Raw genomic sequence first — 19,169 nt, forward strand, 5'->3', positions numbered from 1 at the left:
AGAAATCTATCTCAAGAATATCTATTATGTATGGGATAACGTTTTAAAAGGGTCTCTGTCCCATTATATCAATGTATGTATGTGGATAATGACAGTGATTGAGTTGCTAAGTAGTAAGAAAAAGAGAATGAAAAAATTGGAATAAAAAAGCAGAGATTACAACAAAAACTAAATAATGACAGAGGCACAATGAAAGTCGATGAGAATAAATATCGATCTTCACAATGAAACTGATTGATAATGAATGAAGTGTGTAACATTTCTGAAGCAAAGTTGTATATCTTTGTTGTGTGTATAAATTTGGAACAAAAATCATTTTCAAAGTTCAGCTCCAGCATCAATAAATAAAAAAAAACTGTTAAAGAATTTTGAATCAAATGGTAGACTGGTCATTTATTGAATGAATGATGAATGAGCTTTGTGGCATGCGAAACTGTAGAAACGAGAGGAAAAAATTTGACAACAAAGATGTGTTTAAAAGTAAAATTTTTATTGATTGGTTTTAGCCCGAATATTTTTTATAGATAGTTGCCATTAAGTTTTTGACAAACAAATAAATTCTACTTTTTTGACAAATTTAGTGACCGATATAAATGAGTGATAAGACCATCTTCCTCTCCTTTTGTCTGTGTGTCTTGTACTCATAAATAAGTTAGATGAATGTTATTTATACACTTATTTATTATCAAGGTTGATGATATCTTCAATGATTTCGTTTTTAGTTGTCATTAATAAATTGATTTGATAACAATGAATTAATCACCACATAAAGTGAAAAAAAATCTTAAAGAAATAATAACCAGAAAAAAATCAATCAAAACAGAGTCAGAAGTAATTTTGATTGACCAACTATATCAGACAAACAGATCATATTGTTGCGTTTGCTAGAAATACCATAATGAAAATTCTATTATTTATTGAATCAATACGATAGACAAACACTGTTGGCGAAAATTTTCGATCCAATCCATATTTTCCAGACACAAAAACACATACACAATATTAATTTATCTATTCAAATTTATCGCCACGTTGTCAATATATGAAAACAAAATTTTGATATAATTTGAATGAATAAACAAAAACATCCCGAACAAAAAAAAAAACAAAAGCCCAAAATTTAGAACAAAAAAAAGGTTATGCAATGATGCAAAAAAACCGTATCCATTGTTTTAACAGAATACATAAATTGATATTGATCAATTCACTTTCATCAAATAGTCAATTCAACTGTCTCATATTCACTTTGATGCATTCAATCCATAAATTTCGCTCACACAAAAAAATATGGATCGAAAATCCAATCAGATGTTCGCAAGTATAAACGTTAATCAAAAAAAAAGTAAAGCAAAAATCAAGAATCGATAAAGCAATAGCCAAACCAAAAAAAAAATTAATTAATTTCGTCATAGAATTTTTGAGTGATTTGCTTTTTTTTGCCCGTATATATAGGTGTATGTTAAAGATTGATCCAATCTGTAGCCACTAATATAATAAGCATGGGTAAGATGTACGCGAGAAAAATCGCTAATTAAATTTACTAAAAAAAAGGATAAAACAAGAAAAATATTCCGAAAAATGTAACATTGAAGCAATGAAATGAAAAGAAGAATAGAAATAGGATAAAAAGGAAAATTTAATTACAGTTCAGTTATAATGACCAATACAAATTTTAGTCAATTTTGACGGCTTAACCAAACGAAATTATTAACCAAAAAAAATGTTTTTTTTATTCAGTTCGTAATATTACATGGGTCATCATCATAATCATTAATGAACTTTGGCACATTTTTCTGATAGAAATTAAAGGAAAATTGGAAAGCAATCACATTCTTCATAAAGTAATGAAGAAAAAAAAATTGATTGACTCAACGAAAATCCTATACATTAAACAAAAATTTTTTCTCATCTAAAAAAAATCCGAAAATTCAATGTAATTTTGATGCGGGTGTGTGTGTGCGTGCAAGAGAGAGTAATAAATTTCCATGTGAATTTAGAGATTAGTTTCAAGTAAAAATTTATTCTTTGATGATGTTGTTGTTGTTGTTGTTGTTGTCGTTGATGATGTTGTTGTAATTTTCATCGTCGAATCAATTTGATATGATTTCTCTGAATGTTGATCCCAATGTTGAGCGAATGATGTTTGTTGTTGGTGATTATTATTACTTTTACTGTCGCAAATGAAATTTTCATGGTGTTGCGTATAAGAATCAAGATGACCTTCATCATTATCATCATAAATGACAATAGTGGATTCGTTTTGTTTAAGATGATTCTTGGATTTTATCATTGTTGATGATAATTTATTTTCTTGTTGATTATTAACATTTGATACAAACAATGGTTCATTGATTATATCATTATTGTGATCTGGAGTTGGATCATATGTAGGTAATAATTGGGTGATAGCAACAGTATTATCAAAATCATTTGTAACTGTAAATGATTTTAAATTAGAATCCGTTTCCTTAACATTGCTATCATTATTTTCATTGCTGATATTTTTATCGTGACCTGATGATTGTTGTTGTTGTTCAAGTTCGATTTCATTAGTTGTTGGAAATAAATTCATCAAGTTATTGATATCGGATTGTGTATTACCATATGCAGCCATAATTTCACTACAATCGATACGCTTTTCGGCCAAATCGGCTGCACTGACAAATGATTTGTCAATCATACCATCATGGTCACTAGAATGACCATTATTATCATGAGCTGTTGCTGTAGTTGAATTTTTATTACGATTGCGACGAAAATATCGAAAACCATAAAACCGCACTGAAAGCCAATGTAAACGTTTCCATGATGATGCTAATATACTTTGATGGAATGTTATTCGAAATTGCCTAGACATTCCACAATAGATGGCAAAATTTATTGGATATGATACGATGATGAAGAAATTGTTCATCATTATAATACTGTTTAGTACACTATAGTTGACTAATTCCATTTGGAATGCACTTTGTACCACATGTAATATGGTTGTCAATGCAAATGGTATTTCGAGAAATAAAAACATGGATACAATCACAATTAACATGACGGTCGTTGAACGAGAATCCAAACGATTCAACCGAATTTTATTCGTATTCGTATCGGCCATCTGATGCGTTAGTTTTATCGAAGAATTTTCACGTTGGATCGATCCACCGTAACGATTGAAAGCTGTTGGACTATTGGAAAATATGGTATTTGGATCATCTTTGATTTGTGATTGGTGTTGATCATCACTGGATGCTTTGTGCTTAATATGATTGACCACAAGATTATTATTATCATCATCATCATTATCATCAACATCATCAAGATCACAATCGATAATTTGATGATTAGCTGCAGTTGCTGGGTGGTCTGAATTTTCATTGTTGGTGGCATTAATATGGATCGATACTGATTGTGCTAGATGTTTGAAGTTTTGATGGTCATTAATGTTTTGGTTAGTCGACTCATCCATTGATCCATTAGTTTGATTTCGATGATGATGTTGATGATGATTTATTTTATTGAGGTGATGATCATTATTATTATTATTATTATTATGGATATTCGTATGTATCGATCCAATTGATCGTCGTGTTGAATTATTTGTTTGTGTCATCATCATCATAGTTACGATAGACGTTGGTCCAGCAGCCATGGTGGTTGTTCCTCTTGAACAACTCAATAGACGTTTACGTGTTTTTCTCGTACGATGTAAAGCACGAAAAAGAAGAACATTTAGCCATACTAATAAGATACAAGGCCCCATATGAACGAAAATAATTCGGAATCCATAATAGAAAATATAATAAAGATCTTCACCAAAATATCTGATTACCTATTATTTTGGATTATAAACAAAAATAAAAATAAAAATAATTAATTCATGTTTATTCAGTCTATTCATTATGAAATAATTAAAGAATTCCGTGAAAATCATGAAACAAAAATAGAATGAAATTGATGGCTGTGTGCTGGTTTAATTTGAGAATCAAAATATTGTTCATTTTAATATTCAAAAATGTTACTGGAAAACGAACATTAGTAGAATTATTTTGGAGTCGTATGATTTTCCAGAAATGTAATATCATTTTACGGTTTCAAATGGTGAAATTGAAACGATTTGAATTTGTTCATGATTAATAATATCTATGTTATCGATTCGATTCAACTACATACATCATAACGGGAGATTTTTTTTTTAATAATATACGTTATAGAAACAAACAAATCATGCCCAGATCATCTTACAAATAGAATCTTTCGATCATCATTATAATCATGTACCAAATATTAGATTATACCATTTGCCTAACAGAAAAAAACTCAAAGAAAAAAAGTGAACCTGTTTCATTATACATGTGTCAACATATGAACAATTCATAAACCAAGATCAATAAATCACACGAACAGCAAATGAACAACAAAAATACATATTATTATTATTATTGTAAGACAAAAGAAAAGTTTTGTTTGTTACGAAATCAAAACCTGGGAATAAGTATACTGGATTTCGATCACAATTCTTATCACACATTTTATCACAAATTGTATGTACTATTTTCATTCACTATTAAATTGCCTTTTCTATCAATCTATTTACATTTGTATTTAAGAATTGTATACACGTAATTTATTAACTTTGATCATAAAAAATTTGAATAATGACAATATTATATGAAAAGAATAGCAAAAACACATATAATATACTATTATTATCTTTTCTTTATCTCCGGTCCTGTACATTTGGTGACAATATCATCATCAAGTTTAATACTAACTCTATTTCTAACCAATTATTTATGAGTAACACTGCTCGAGTTTCAAGTTTTTCTTCAGTTCATCATATATGAAACAGATAATAAAATAAAGAAAAAAAGTTTGGAATCTATCTAAATCAAAATATATGTTATGAAATATCAATTACAGGTAAAATTGATCAACAGAATTATAGAATTTTTTTTGTTGAAGTAAAGGTTGATATGATAAAGATAAAAATCGAATATGTTATTTACAGTATTAAACATGTAAGAAAAAAAATTCATAATATAACCATCATCATATTTGTTACATAAGTACCACAAAAAAATAATTCGACAAAATTTAAACTTATTTCATTTTTTTCCACTCAAAAAAACTTAACTTTCTACATTCAATGTTCATCGTATATCATAAATTCTGATCAGTACACGAAAAAAAAATTCGATGAATTTTGTGGTGATGAGGAAAAAAAACTCAAGAATCTCTCAATCATTTTATCAGATAAAACATCAAGAAAATATACGATGATCTTTATTGCGAAGATAGAAATTTTGAATCTGAAAAATTCAATAGAAAAAACTTTTGAAAAATTTTTCATTGAAAAAAATAAAGGAAAAAGCCATCAAAAGCAGATTTTTACATTCAGCCTTCTGTTAACTGTCGTTTTTAAAGAGAAAATAAATATTTGAGAAAAGCTTCGAGCTATTTCGACATTATTTCCTGAAAAAGATCTAACTTCAAAAAATTCACGAGAATTTTTCAAAGTTTTTTTTTGGTTTTAATTTTTAAAAGACAGAAATTATAAAAAGAAATTATTTTTAGCATATTTATATTTTTTTTTTTTTTTGGTTATATTTTTTGTAGTTTTATCCCGATATGCGTCATATTTTGTAAATTTCAAGAAAAACGCTTGAATAATATGTGGGCTGAATGACTTTTTAGTTTGAAAAGTATTTTTGAGATAAGATCATGTAGAATGCATACCTAGCATAAGTCAGCTGTTGACTATCATGGGAGGATTTTTAAAGTGAATTTATAGAATAAAAAAGAGAAATAAATTTTTTGAGGAATAATAATGAAGCTAATATGTGAGTCATCTGGTCCAGTAAGTCAAAGAGCTATCCATAGTGGTTCACATATGAGCCGGAAGGAAAACAAGTGGAAACAAATCAGTTTCAATGCAGAAGAATGTATGGCTGAAATAAGTGAAACTAATAACATCAAATTACACAATAAATTAAATTGGTCTGTTTGTCTATGGTGGCAACGAAAGGGATATATATTTTTTCTTTTTCAATGATAAAGTTTATCATCAATTTCATTACCACAATATAAGATTCAGTTTGGTTTTCATTTGAATTCAAATCTAATATTGATATCGTTCCTAACAAATTGCAGAATTAAAAAAAAAATCATTCAAAATACATTGTTAGGACTGCTTTTCGATCGATCAAATCGTTTTTATTCTTGGAAATTGTACATAACAATCGATGAAAGTGCACATCCACATGAACAAAGAAATATACGCAAATAGATTCATCATATTTCATGAGATCATTAGTTGTTTGCTTGTAACTTTCATCTATTTATTCAACCAGAAAAATTTAAGAATAAAAATTGTGATGAGAAAAAGAGCAAAAAAGTTTGAATTCTGCGCGCTATTTTTCTGAGATGATGACATGGATAATATGAATAATCGACACACACACACAGACTCAAACAGCAAAATTTATCGGCAAGATGAGAATGAAAAAACAACAATAACCAAAAAGTGAAAAAACATTTGTAACAATTCGGAATATTATGAAGCAAAGAAGCAAGAAGCCACGCAAAGATTTTATTTAAATTAAAATTACAATTTTCTAATGTATCAAAACAATGATGACAACAACAATTGATATTCCACAGTGCCCATAAAGATATATTGATTTCAATATGAAAATTTGTTTGCATGAATGATCATCACGTAATGGAACAATAAAGAAATTCAAAATACAAGATACTCAAAATTGTCATCATATTTAATATTGCAAACAATGACATAAATAACATGATGATTCAAAACTGTTGAAAAAAAAATTTTTTTGAAGAAAAAGCTATTTTATGGGAAAAAAATTCATTCTATTTTTCTAGTATATTGTAGTGGAAATTAGAAAAAAATCTCATTTCTGAACATAATGTTCTATGGAAAAACAAACGAATACACAAGCACACAAAGTATACAGAATGGAATGTACAAACATGGAAAAATTTTCGCATCATAATAATGTAACTGTCAAACTTATTGTAACCGAATGAAATGAAAATCAATGAGAAAAACAAATATAAAGCATGATAAAAATAATAACGGAATTCTGGAACGGAATCAATCCATCAAATAAGTAGAGCTTGAGAATTCCATCTACATGGTCATTCAAACGAAGGAATAAAGCCAGGTATGTGAGAGAATAAGGGACACAATTTAACGAATAGTAAAATTCGATTGTGATGAAATACTTTTCATCATCATAAATCGTATTTTCACCTGGATGACAGAAAACCAGAAAAATAACTTTTGATGTAAAAAAATCCAATCTGCACGATTCTCATACATTTGTAAACAAACAAAATAAATAAATAAATAAAACTTCGTGTTTAATTGAAAAATCTGATTGAAATCTAAATGATTATCAGGGTCTGATCTTGTAATGCTGTTCGGTACTATAGGTATGTCGTAAAAATTTGGTGCATGTCAACAAAACTCACGGAATATAACAATCGTTATTTGTCATTAAATTAGAACAATGATTTTTTTTTACAGAAAAACAATTATTCAATTCTTTTCGTGTTTGCGTGTTTGTGAATCTACAAAAAAAAATAATAAATGGTACAAAATGATCAGTCAGTAGTTTTATTCGTAATTGTTTTGATGATTGACGATTAATCAATTTTGATTCAAACATTTACATACGAAAATAAATTTTTTTGTTTGTTCGATGACAAATGAACGATAAATAAATGTATAGGTAAATGAAGTAAAATATAACACTCACCCATTCGGATGTGTGGTATTCACAACCTTCGAAAATTTTTTCATCCAAAACATATTTGATTGGTAGAAATTTTCTATCAAAAAATCGTGTCGATTGATGAAGTATGGCGACGGCTAATAATATCAGCATGGCACGAATCACTTGTGGTACGGTGCACCAACGTCTTGCCAATGAAAAATGGCATACATAAATGTAACTAGATCGATGAAAACAAAAATAAACCACAAAGTACAATGATTATCGGAAAATATTTTTAAAAGGTACAAATGCAATCGGAAATCGATTGAATGGAAATTTACATGCACGGAAATCGAAAGATTAATTGATTGTTTAACATTATCGGTTGAAAATGTTCATCATTGATAAGCAATTAGCAAACACCTGCTAACATATTTATAATCACAAAAATTATAACTAAAACGTAATCAATAAGCCATATATGAAAATTTACTTACCGTTGGCCAGCCAATAACAATGTTAACCAAATGGAATACGTGTGGAATAGTGGTGGTAATATTTCATACATCCAATGAAATATATAACATGTCTTGACAGGATAAATTGATTCATGATGATGTCCCATTGTGAAAAGATAAATATACCAAGGTGATGGTATCAACAATGTTAAAAGATCGGCGATGGCCATACCCAATAGTACTAAATTAGTAGGCGTACGCATATGCTGTTGGGACAATACAGCAACGATCAATAAATTTGTTATGATAGTCAAAGCGAACAGATTGGGCAATACATAGCCAAACAATAGAATTCGTAATTTTTCCGGAATGTCACGGCTCACGTTTAATAGAAAAGTTATATTGTGCCTGCAAATAATAATGATGATGGAAATTTATAGAATTAAATGACAGGAATAAAGAAAAAATGATGTTTTGGAATTATAATGAATGAAAAAAAAAACGTTTGACTTTTTTCTAAATCACATAATTTCAAAAAAAAATTGAAAAGAATTTAAATAGATCAATGATTGCGTAAAAAACAGAAAAAATTCAATTTAACTGATTGTTTCAATCTTGGTTTATGTTTTTTGATTTTTCAAAGATTTTGTTTCAATAACAATCTTTGAGAGAGAAAAAGAAAAACATTTTATTTTTGGAATAAAAATCAAAGAAATATGTGAAGTATTACATCTAAATCAAATACATAAACCACACACATACAATATAAATTTTCAATAACAAATATGAAAAACATGAATCGTGGATTCAATTCTTTGGGTAATACAAACAGAATAATTGAAATAAGAAATAATAAAAAAAATCCATTTGATGATGCAGCAGAAATTCTATTATTAATTCATTCGTTTCATTTTTTTTCTATTTCTCTTGGTATCCTTATCGTCTATAAATATTGTTTGAAAAAAATAATTCAAAAATTTTTTCTACATAAACGAAGGAAAATTCAATAAACTCAAATAAATGAGGAGAAAAAGAAATCGAAATTAAACTCGAAAAAACGGCACATGAACAACAATGAAAATGAAGATTAACAACGCTAAAGATGATAATGATGATGAGCCAAAATTTAATGAGAATCATTACATTATATCAAAAAAAAAAAACGGTGAATAATGGAATTGCTTCAGAGATTTTGTTGCGAATACCTAAATTTCAAGTTTCGATTACAGCAGCTATATATTGTATTGTTTTTATAATTAAATTCACCTGAAGCCACAATGGTTAATTCTTAATTAACAAAATATTAACGTTTTTATGGAATGTGTATGATAATGATATAATGTAGACTAGTCACGAAAATATGAAACTATTTTGGTTCATATTTTGTATAGAAAAAAAATGAAGTAATATGGAATGTTGAATATCGGATAACACAAAAACTAGTTTTTTTTCTCGAAAAGATTTAATGGAATTCTGAAAGCAAAAAAAAAGATCTTTTTTATTTATGTCTGGTTAATGGGTATGTGCGTACCACAAACAAATTTTTTAGATTCAAGTTGTAGATATAACATTTTGTGATGATAACACATGCAAAAAAAAACAACTTTCAACATATTGAAGATGCATACAATATAAAAGGCAGTAAAGAATAAAAGAAAGAGAATGAAAAAGAATTTTTTTTTTTGAAATGAAATTTATTCACTGTGTTTGTTCAACGAAATTCAGACACGAATATATAACCTTGTGATGAAAGTTTTTTTTCCATTTTAGGGATGTTTACCATTATTATTGCCATTTACAATCATGTCCATGTGATAATGATGATGATCATTCTTTATGGGTTACAGAATTTACACTAAGTTAGTATGTGAATATTGTGGATTGGATTGTTTGTGTTCTTGCAATAATAATACTATATTATTAAAAAAATACAGAATTAGCATGTAGAATTAAATCTCGATTCATGAAATGAATTTACACATTTTACAACCGTATGAGACAACTATTTTCTATTATTTTAAATGTTTTTCATAATATTTCACAGAACTTGAATATCAAAAAAAAAACCAGTTAGAGTGGGTTTTTTTATTATTTACATTACAACTGATGATGTTTGTGAGAGGAATTTTTTATTTTTTTCTTGTTTCCAATAGTGAGCGACAATGGTAACATTATAAAATTGTCGTTTATTATAATAGGTATTATTTTTTTATGCTTTTTTTCTTCATGTATTCGATAAAAACCTGAACACGAATAAAATTGTTGAAACTCAAGAAAAGCCCCGAAGTTTATCAAGATGGAGTCCTAGATACCATCTGATGATTGATCTTTTTTTTTACTGATCTCTTTTGGCAAATAATTCAACGTGTGTAAAAAAAACAAAGAAAATCGGATATTCCAGTTCAGTTCATTTTTGACAAAAAAAAAACAAAAATTTTATTTAGGAAAAAAGTTTTAAAGAATTTACGAAAAAAACTCTCTGGTAAAAAAACAAGTATAGCAATATGAGGCCTATAAAATAACCAAATGCAAATCGACGACAATTGACAGAACAAAATAACATGATTCTGGAGCGAGAGAGAGAGAGAGCAAGTGAATATGGATGAAAAGAAAATGATGAAAGGGCTCAAAGATCGTTTGACTTATTTATTTTACATTAAAAGTGCATTATAAGATGCAAAAAGAATTTGGTATTTTAATTCAAACTACATTCGAAAAACTAAATGCATATTCAACAAATAACAAAAACCGTTTATAAAGCAACTTGTGATTCTTATCTCCAATTGTTATTATAGTTGATGTTTGATCTGAATAAAATGCTCATATAGTTTAATAAATAAAATAATGATAATCAGATTTGCGTTTACGTATAGAGCAAAAACAAAAATCCATTCGATGAAATTCAAGACACAGTTTTGGACGGAATGTATGTAAAAAAAAAAATTTATCGTTTTTGAATTTAGGGTAAAAGAAAAAAAAACGTAAACTAATTTCAAAGCTCAAATTTCTTAATAGGCTTTTAAAATAAAAACAAATGTGACTAAAACCAACGTCATCCATCAACAAAGTTTGAAAATGGAAATTTTTTGGAACAACTAATTGAAGACATCCCTATTTTTGGATTGCATAATTTGAAAAAAATACTAGAAATCTTCCAATTAAACACAATGATGATGATGATGATGATGATTAAACGGAAATGAAGTCAAAAAACATATAAGCTTTTTGTTTTTTGATTTCATTAGCAAGTTATTCAGAATGATTATCTAAATTTCTTGATCTTTATTTCGTTCTAACTATCAGTATAAATGGAGTTGTTTTTTCAATTTTTTTTAAATATTCAAAATGGAATGTAATCCGATAGGAAAAAAATCTCCAACAAGAAAACTTGATTAATTTATTGAAAAAAAATATAAAGAGTCGAATTAATTGAGAAATCATCTTCATCAATTGAATGGCTGTAATGAATTCGGGCAGATATGGAGAATGAATTGTATATTTATCAGAATAATCAATGTTGGTGGAATTTTAATTCATTTTTTATAGAATCATTTTTAGGTATTGTCAGTTATTCTGTCATTTTCTCAAAAAAATAACCATTAAAGAAAAATGTTTGAAATTAAAATCGAACCATAGACCAAAATGACAAACACACACATGAAAAGAATTTTAAAGATTTCAAAACGATTTCATTTTTTTTCGTTTGTCAATTCTTCGTGATTTTTTTTTATTTATTGTTGCTGTAAAGGCCCTGATTCTTGTTCTAGACTTGTTTTCTTGTGAAAATTATGCTTCTATCATCATTATCAACATGAACAAATGCAAAAATGTCCCTACAACGTTATGGCCCGAGACAACCTAATCAACAAAAACTTTAAACATCAATTCTTGTTGTTGTTGTTGTTGTCATTGTTGTGAAAATAGAATCAAAAATAAACTCATGAAGAACCTTTTATCTTGATATATTTTTCATTCGACTCTAAAAAAAATCAATCGACACAAATGAAGTAAAATAGAAGTTGAAAAACTATTTGAGCTTTAAATTTCTTTGAAATTTTTCTTTCCGCTCTTGTCACAAATTCAAGCTCTTCAAAGTAGTTAGCGAGAAAATAGCAAAACAAAATACATAGCCGAACACACACACACCAACATTTAATTGTTCAACATTCATGAGCATAAATTGAATTTATTTGAATTTTGAATCGAACCATTAGATAAAACAAACAAACAAACAAAGAGAATGAAAAGAAAATCATATGAATAAAACAAATGAAAATAATAAAGCCAGAATTCAAAGGAAAAAAATTCATCTATACTGAACACATGATGATAACAAAATACTCATTTTCAAATGATTCACATTAAGAAAATCAATAATGAACATTGGATGGTTATTTTCATAGATTCTAAACAATTTTATTTATTTAAATCAATTTTATTGATTAGAAAAAAATTATCATTCACAAATTAATTCATCAATATTTGTAGCTCAATACTTGTACCATTGCTCTATCATCCAGCTGGGTTTCTATTTTGAAATGTATTGTCTTCATCATTATGATTATAATCATGAAAAAAGTTCATACTAACAATGACGAAATGAAACAATGAATTACAGGCGACAATGACAACCCGCTAATTTCAATTTATAAGTATTTCAGGCCAAAAAAAGAATCCGTAGTTATCCCTAATATTGGGTTTTTCGGTTATTTTCACTGTTGATGTTGCTATGGATATTGCTGTCGAGTTGAGAATTTTTATTCTTTTTATATCTGATATGATGATGACTGAACGTATCACAAGTCAATAGACTTGTTTTAGGTTTCTTTCAATTGAGGCCCATGTTCAAGTTCATTATTCTCATTTGTTATATGAAAGTTGTCAATAACAAAAAAAAAATAAATTTTCAATTTGAGCAAAAACATATAGTAAAAAAACCTCATCCAATTCGATCGGATCGTACATCGGGAGAGAAAAAAACGTCACAATAATAAACAAAAAGAAGCAGAGAAATGGTGCAAAAAAAAGATTTCGGATAATAATTTTCTATTTCATAAATTACATGCCGTCATTGTTCTAGCATCAGCTAAATGATTTTATAGTCATTCAACTTGTATTGCTTTTCAATGTTTCTCGTCGAGTTTGGGGTAACAGAATTTGGGGAAATAAAGTTGTATATATATGTGAAATCTTATAAATTGCAACATTCAATAATGATGTTATATAATAACGTAGGTGCAAAATAAAATGTTTTTCATTGGCTTGACTCCAAATGGGTGTATCGAATCATCATAAGAATTTTTATTATTATTTTTTAAAATTATCATCATTCCATATAGACACATAATATTTGGGAAAATTTATTCGATTATTATTGTGAAACATTTATTTATTTATTCTATTCATCCATTGAATTCGTTTCAATGAAATAAAATTATATAAAAGTGCGCCATAAGGTATAAATTTTGATGAAGAAAAAAAAATGTTCAGAAAGGATATTCTTCATTAAAGAATACAATTCGCTATGTATTATCATCTTTATATGCGAGAGAAAAAATGTAGAATTTTTTTAGTCATTAAATCATTTATATTCAAATAACTAGAATCTATTCATATATTCGACTATTCTTATTCAACTTTTTTTTGTTAGTTTAATATCAATAAGAATAGTCGGCTTTCATTTCCGATATTTCAATCACATTATTGAATTGTTTGATTGCAACAATGTCAAATATCACGAATTTGAATTTCTTTTCAATAAAAAAAATGTTTGATACATCCATAATGAATGAGTTATAACTGTGCAGACACAATGCTTTCATTGGCATTTGTGTTTGTTCTTTCGGAATTTTCAAACTGATCACAATTCACCTTCATTCTCGTGAGCCAAAAATAAAAAATTGTTTTTCGAATAAAATCATCAATAAACCTATGAAAAACCAATCCCATCATGTTTGTGGCAGTCATATTACTTAATCGAGGGAATAACTTGGCCAACGTTTCAAGCATCTTGATTGTGATTCTTTTCTTTGTTTTGTATTATTATTAACATTTTCTGTTCGTGAATCGTTTTTGAGCTCATTAAATTGTTAGCACAGTTGCTCAAAATATGAAATAAACTCCTATCTGTAGATGTAATAATAATAATGACAATTTCAATAATGGAACATCAAAATAAAATGAAACACAAATATTATTAAAACCAAAAATGGGCAAAAATTTATGGCAAAAAACCAAATAGATGTAAAATTTCACTCCCTGAAGGCGGACGACTATGAATCTAATGAATCATATACAACTAATATTAAGCCATGTTATGTACATTGAAAAATGCACTGAAAAATAAATGTGACAATGACAAATGAAATGTGAGGAAGGAATGAACGTTTCTCAGTTCAAGTAATGGAATGGAACAATACAAAAAAAATCCGACTAATTATGGTGATTTTTCAAAAAAAAAAAAAAAATTCTATTCTTTTCTTCGAAATAAATTTCCTTCCTGTAAGGCAAAACTATGAGATTTTTTTTTAATTTTAATTTTTGATTCATGTGATAATGGGATTTTTTTTGTTGAAAAATTTGATTTACCACAAATTTGAAAAAAAATGGTGAGAAAAAGAGGAAAAAATTATCGACTTTCCTGATGATCGAGAATTTTGTTGCTGCTGTTTGTGAAAATTGCTCATTGCCCGAATCAAATAGAAATTTTACATATCATTCTCTTGAAACAAAAAAAAAATGATGGACAAAAGTAAATTTTAGTTTTTAAGATTCATGAAATAAATTTTGATGCGAATCAATAACAAAAAAAATGCCCTTTTTCAATAACATGTGGACAAATTTTGATTTAAATTTGGTTCAATGCCCTATGGCGTATTTTATCAAACAAATCACTATACTGTTTTTGTCATGAAATGATATTTTTTTACAAATAAAAAAAATTGATGATATCAAAAGAAACTCATTCAACCATTGTGAAACAGTATAATAAAAAAAAATGCAATTTTCTATTTATTGATTCGAATGGAATAATGCAAATATTTTTTTTTGTTGTTGTTGTTGCTGTTGAAAGTAGATTTGTTATTTGCATTTGTTCATTCCGTTCATATATCAGGTTCAATATAAACAAATATCAACAATTTAGGATATCCTTCCTTTTTTGAATTTCCTTCATTCCTTTTTTTTAGTAATGATAAATTAAAATTTCAGCTAACGTGATTATTGTGATTTTTTTTTTTTTTTTTGATTGCCATTTATTATATTTTCTAATATGATTAAAATAATTAATTACATCCATGTTGGTAATATATTAACAGAAGAAAACTACAAAAAAAAATTCTAGACAACATGAATATAGAATCATAAAATGAATGAGAATTCTACAACAACAAAATTGGATCAAGTTTTGGAAATGTTTAAAAAAACCGGAAACATATGAAGACAAACGAGTAATGAGAAGAGGAAAAATATTTTATCTAATAGTCTCAATTATCTGAATATCATATCTGCCATTTGGTTCATTATTTACGATGATCACCCCGAAATATAGGTAATATATCACATCAATTAAATTTCTACATATACTACATTGATCTACCACAGAGTAAAAATCGTATCTATCTATAACTATTTTTTTTCTTGTATCTACAAGATTAGTGCCCTTTCAGTATGATAAATAGAGGTTTTTAAATGTGAAATAATAATAAAAATAGTAATGGCCTTCATAGTCTATTGATGTGGAAATTAATTTTCCTGAACAACAGGAAAACTGAAGAAAATCTACATTAAGATGAATGAGGTCATTCCGGAAGACAGAAAAAAAACTTTAGCGGCTATTAAGCGATCAACATTAGCGCAAAGAATGGCAACAACAGAAAAAAAATTTGCCTTCTTTATTAACTACAAGAATTATTTTTTCTCTATTTCTTCCATTGTAATCTGAATGGTGGTTAGCCCAAAAACTTGGGGTAACAAATTTCAAATATCAAACATGGATAAAAATTGTTTGAAATTTTCAAGAATTATCTTATCTACAATAAAAAGAATATAGTAAAAACGTATAACATAGTAAAAATGGGTCAACATGAGAGAAATTTTCCATTTTATTCTCCATATGGTTTGATAGAATAAACGTAAAGAAAAATCACTCACATATGCGGTAAACGAAAATCTGGATCGTGACCGTTGGTAAATAATACAGCACTATTGTTATAATCATAATTGAACCAGTTTTCATCCATAAATTCATTGTCGCCGCTATACTCATCATTATCACTAACGTTATTCATACCAGCCACAATATCTGGCATAAATGATGGAATCAAGGTATGTGTTGTTGAACCTTGATTGATGACATCAGTATCTATATTTTGATGTGCATATTTATGACGATAATAATAACGTTTCTGTTGTTTTTGGTGATTCAAGTTTAATTTTCTATCATATTCATACATTTGATGATTTTGATTGTTGTTTTCATTGTTATAATGTTTAAATCGTTGATTATCATTATCATCATTCATAGATGATGACATTGAAATCATTAATGATGATAATTGATTCCAAATATTATACATAGAAAAATGACAATCATAATTAGAAGTGGTAAATGAATCATCGGTGGTCGTTGTTATTATCATTGGATTTAATGGATCCACAGCATTCACACTATGAATATGGCTACCAACACTAGTAATATGGCCACCTCTACCAACTCCAGTGGCAAAGGCAAATAATAAAGGCAATATTGATGTTGGAATCATCATTATTAAAAAAATTAAATACAATCTGATAGAAAAAATAGAATTGAATTACATTATTATTCTTGAATACAATACACATATATATGAAAAAATATATCAACACACTATAACTTGAAGATACACACAGCAATATGAAATTGACGATGATTATTTACTGTGAATAGGATTGATCAACAATAATCAACTGAGAGAAAAATAATTAAATGCATCCATTATTGTCACAACACCAATCATTGAAATTTATAAATTCTAATCAGGCTGTTTCGTTTGGCCAATAAAAAAAAGAATCGCTTGCTGTCGTTTTATGGCATGGCATGCGTATCACATAATGAAAACTAAATTCTGGCTACTAATTCCGCGAATACATGTTAGCGATGTTTTTTACAACACTTGGCTATATGATTCTGCGTACATATTAATAATACCAGACAGAAAAAAAAATGATTCTGAAATTCATGCTGCCACTGCTACTTGATCGTCCTGGAGGCATCAAATTCAAGATACATACAGGTGACCTAGAGACAGACAGCATATGATTTCAAGACAAATTCAAAAAGACAATTTCTGTTTTTTATCAAAATTATTTTCATTCATTTAAAAACACAGAATGTCGTCTCAAGTGGAAATTCATTAGCAAATTACTTGAATGAATAAAATGAAATGGATATTGTGTTACAATGTAGTCTTTCTTTTAAAATGAAATCTATTTAACATTAAATTGTTTTCAACAAACCAAATAAAAAAAAATATGATTTAAAATTTTTAAAATTTAAATAATCACTTGGAATAGGAATCGTTGTTCACAATAAACTTTCTCAAATATCTTCTGAATTCAGAGAAAATTAGATGAGGCAAATCAGAATTTTCATCCATCAACATTACAAGCAAAATGATTTTGTTTATGTCATTTTCCACCTTCTTTTTTTCCATCTTCATTATTCAATGAAATTCAGAAACAGTGAAAACAAAATAAAATAGATTCATTTGCATAATGTATTAAGAAAAAAAACAGAATGAAAATGAACACCAAAAAAAATTAAATGAAAAAATTTTCATCCATTCACTCCGTTTTTGTTGTGACAACAAATTCAAATCAATTTGAAATGAAATGAATTTTTCCGGTTAAAATGAAAAACTTTCACTTTAATTTGTATTTGAATTTGTATTCTGTAACTTTATAAATCAACGATTCAAGTTTCATCAAATATTTTCATTTGGGAAAAAGTTTTCAATTTTTGTGGTATACAAAAAAAAAACAAAAGAACAGAATAAAAACAGTGAAATACTGTCATCAGAGCTGATAATAATAAGACTTGTGTTTATTTTTTTTTAAATTAATATTAAAATTTCATTTAAAAGTTTTTAGTTTTTGTCTTGGTCTTGTTTTTCTTTTTACTCGATCAATACATTTATTAGAACAATGTAAAATCAATCGAATTGGGCTATTAAATTAAACCTATAATAAGATAGCAGTTTCTGGAAATTTATTACATTCAAAAAAAAAAAAGAAAAAACAATCAACACCATCTGAAACCATAAAAATCGATCACTAAATTTTATCGATCACGGATATTGTTAAACCAAATGCAACAACAACAACAACAACAGCAAAAATCTTTTATTGCAAATGAGAATAAATTTGAAAGCTTGTAATTCATCATCATCATCATAAGATTGGATAAATGATCAAAATAGTAAAAAAAAAAATGCCAAAGATCATGGCATACAAACAAACAATAAAAACTATTAATAAATAAACTAAACAGCGATGAAATAAAAATCTAATCAAATCAAATGCATGATCATCTGAATTTAAATATATAATCTCGTCTAACGCATATTATTATGATTAATTTTAATATTTTTTTTTTAATATCATTATAAGTGGCAATGACTGATGAAACTTTACAATCCAATATCATCAAATGCACACGCACATAAATATACATAACTAATTTGAATATCAGTAAGGATGTGAATAAAAAAAACAAACAAACAAACAAAAATTCCAAAAACTATAATCCACATCCAATTGTTTGTCATCATCATAATCATCATTCAAAAAAAAAAAAAAAATTTTAGGGTTGATGAGAATAATAATGATGGAGTGAAGAAAAAACTTGAAAAATTCAATTCATTTCATTTCAAGTTTTAATTCAAAGCAAAAAATAAACGGTTCATTCGGCCCGAAAAAACAAGCAAGTTTTTGCAAA

General features: G+C 27.3%; 1 protein-coding gene across 1 annotated transcript; it reads right to left on the bottom strand.

The window, feature by feature from the left end:
* Window positions 1-1,619: 1,619 nt before the first annotated feature.
* On the bottom strand, window positions 1,620-17,147 carry LOC124493000 (uncharacterized). The gene is made up of 4 exons (XM_047056033.2): window positions 16,346-17,147; window positions 8,234-8,602; window positions 7,779-7,974; window positions 1,620-3,823 (listed from the first exon to the last, which is right to left on the bottom strand). The coding sequence occupies exons 1-4, from the start codon at window positions 16,957-16,959 to the stop codon at window positions 1,994-1,996; spliced, it is 3,009 nt and encodes a 1,002-aa protein (XP_046911989.2). The 5' UTR covers window positions 16,960-17,147; the 3' UTR covers window positions 1,620-1,993.
* Between the last annotated feature and the right edge of the window lie 2,022 nt (window positions 17,148-19,169).

Source organism: Dermatophagoides farinae, chromosome 1, assembly GCF_024713945.1.
Source record: "Dermatophagoides farinae isolate YC_2012a chromosome 1, ASM2471394v1, whole genome shotgun sequence".
Classification (NCBI taxonomy): domain Eukaryota; kingdom Metazoa; phylum Arthropoda; class Arachnida; order Sarcoptiformes; family Pyroglyphidae; genus Dermatophagoides; species Dermatophagoides farinae.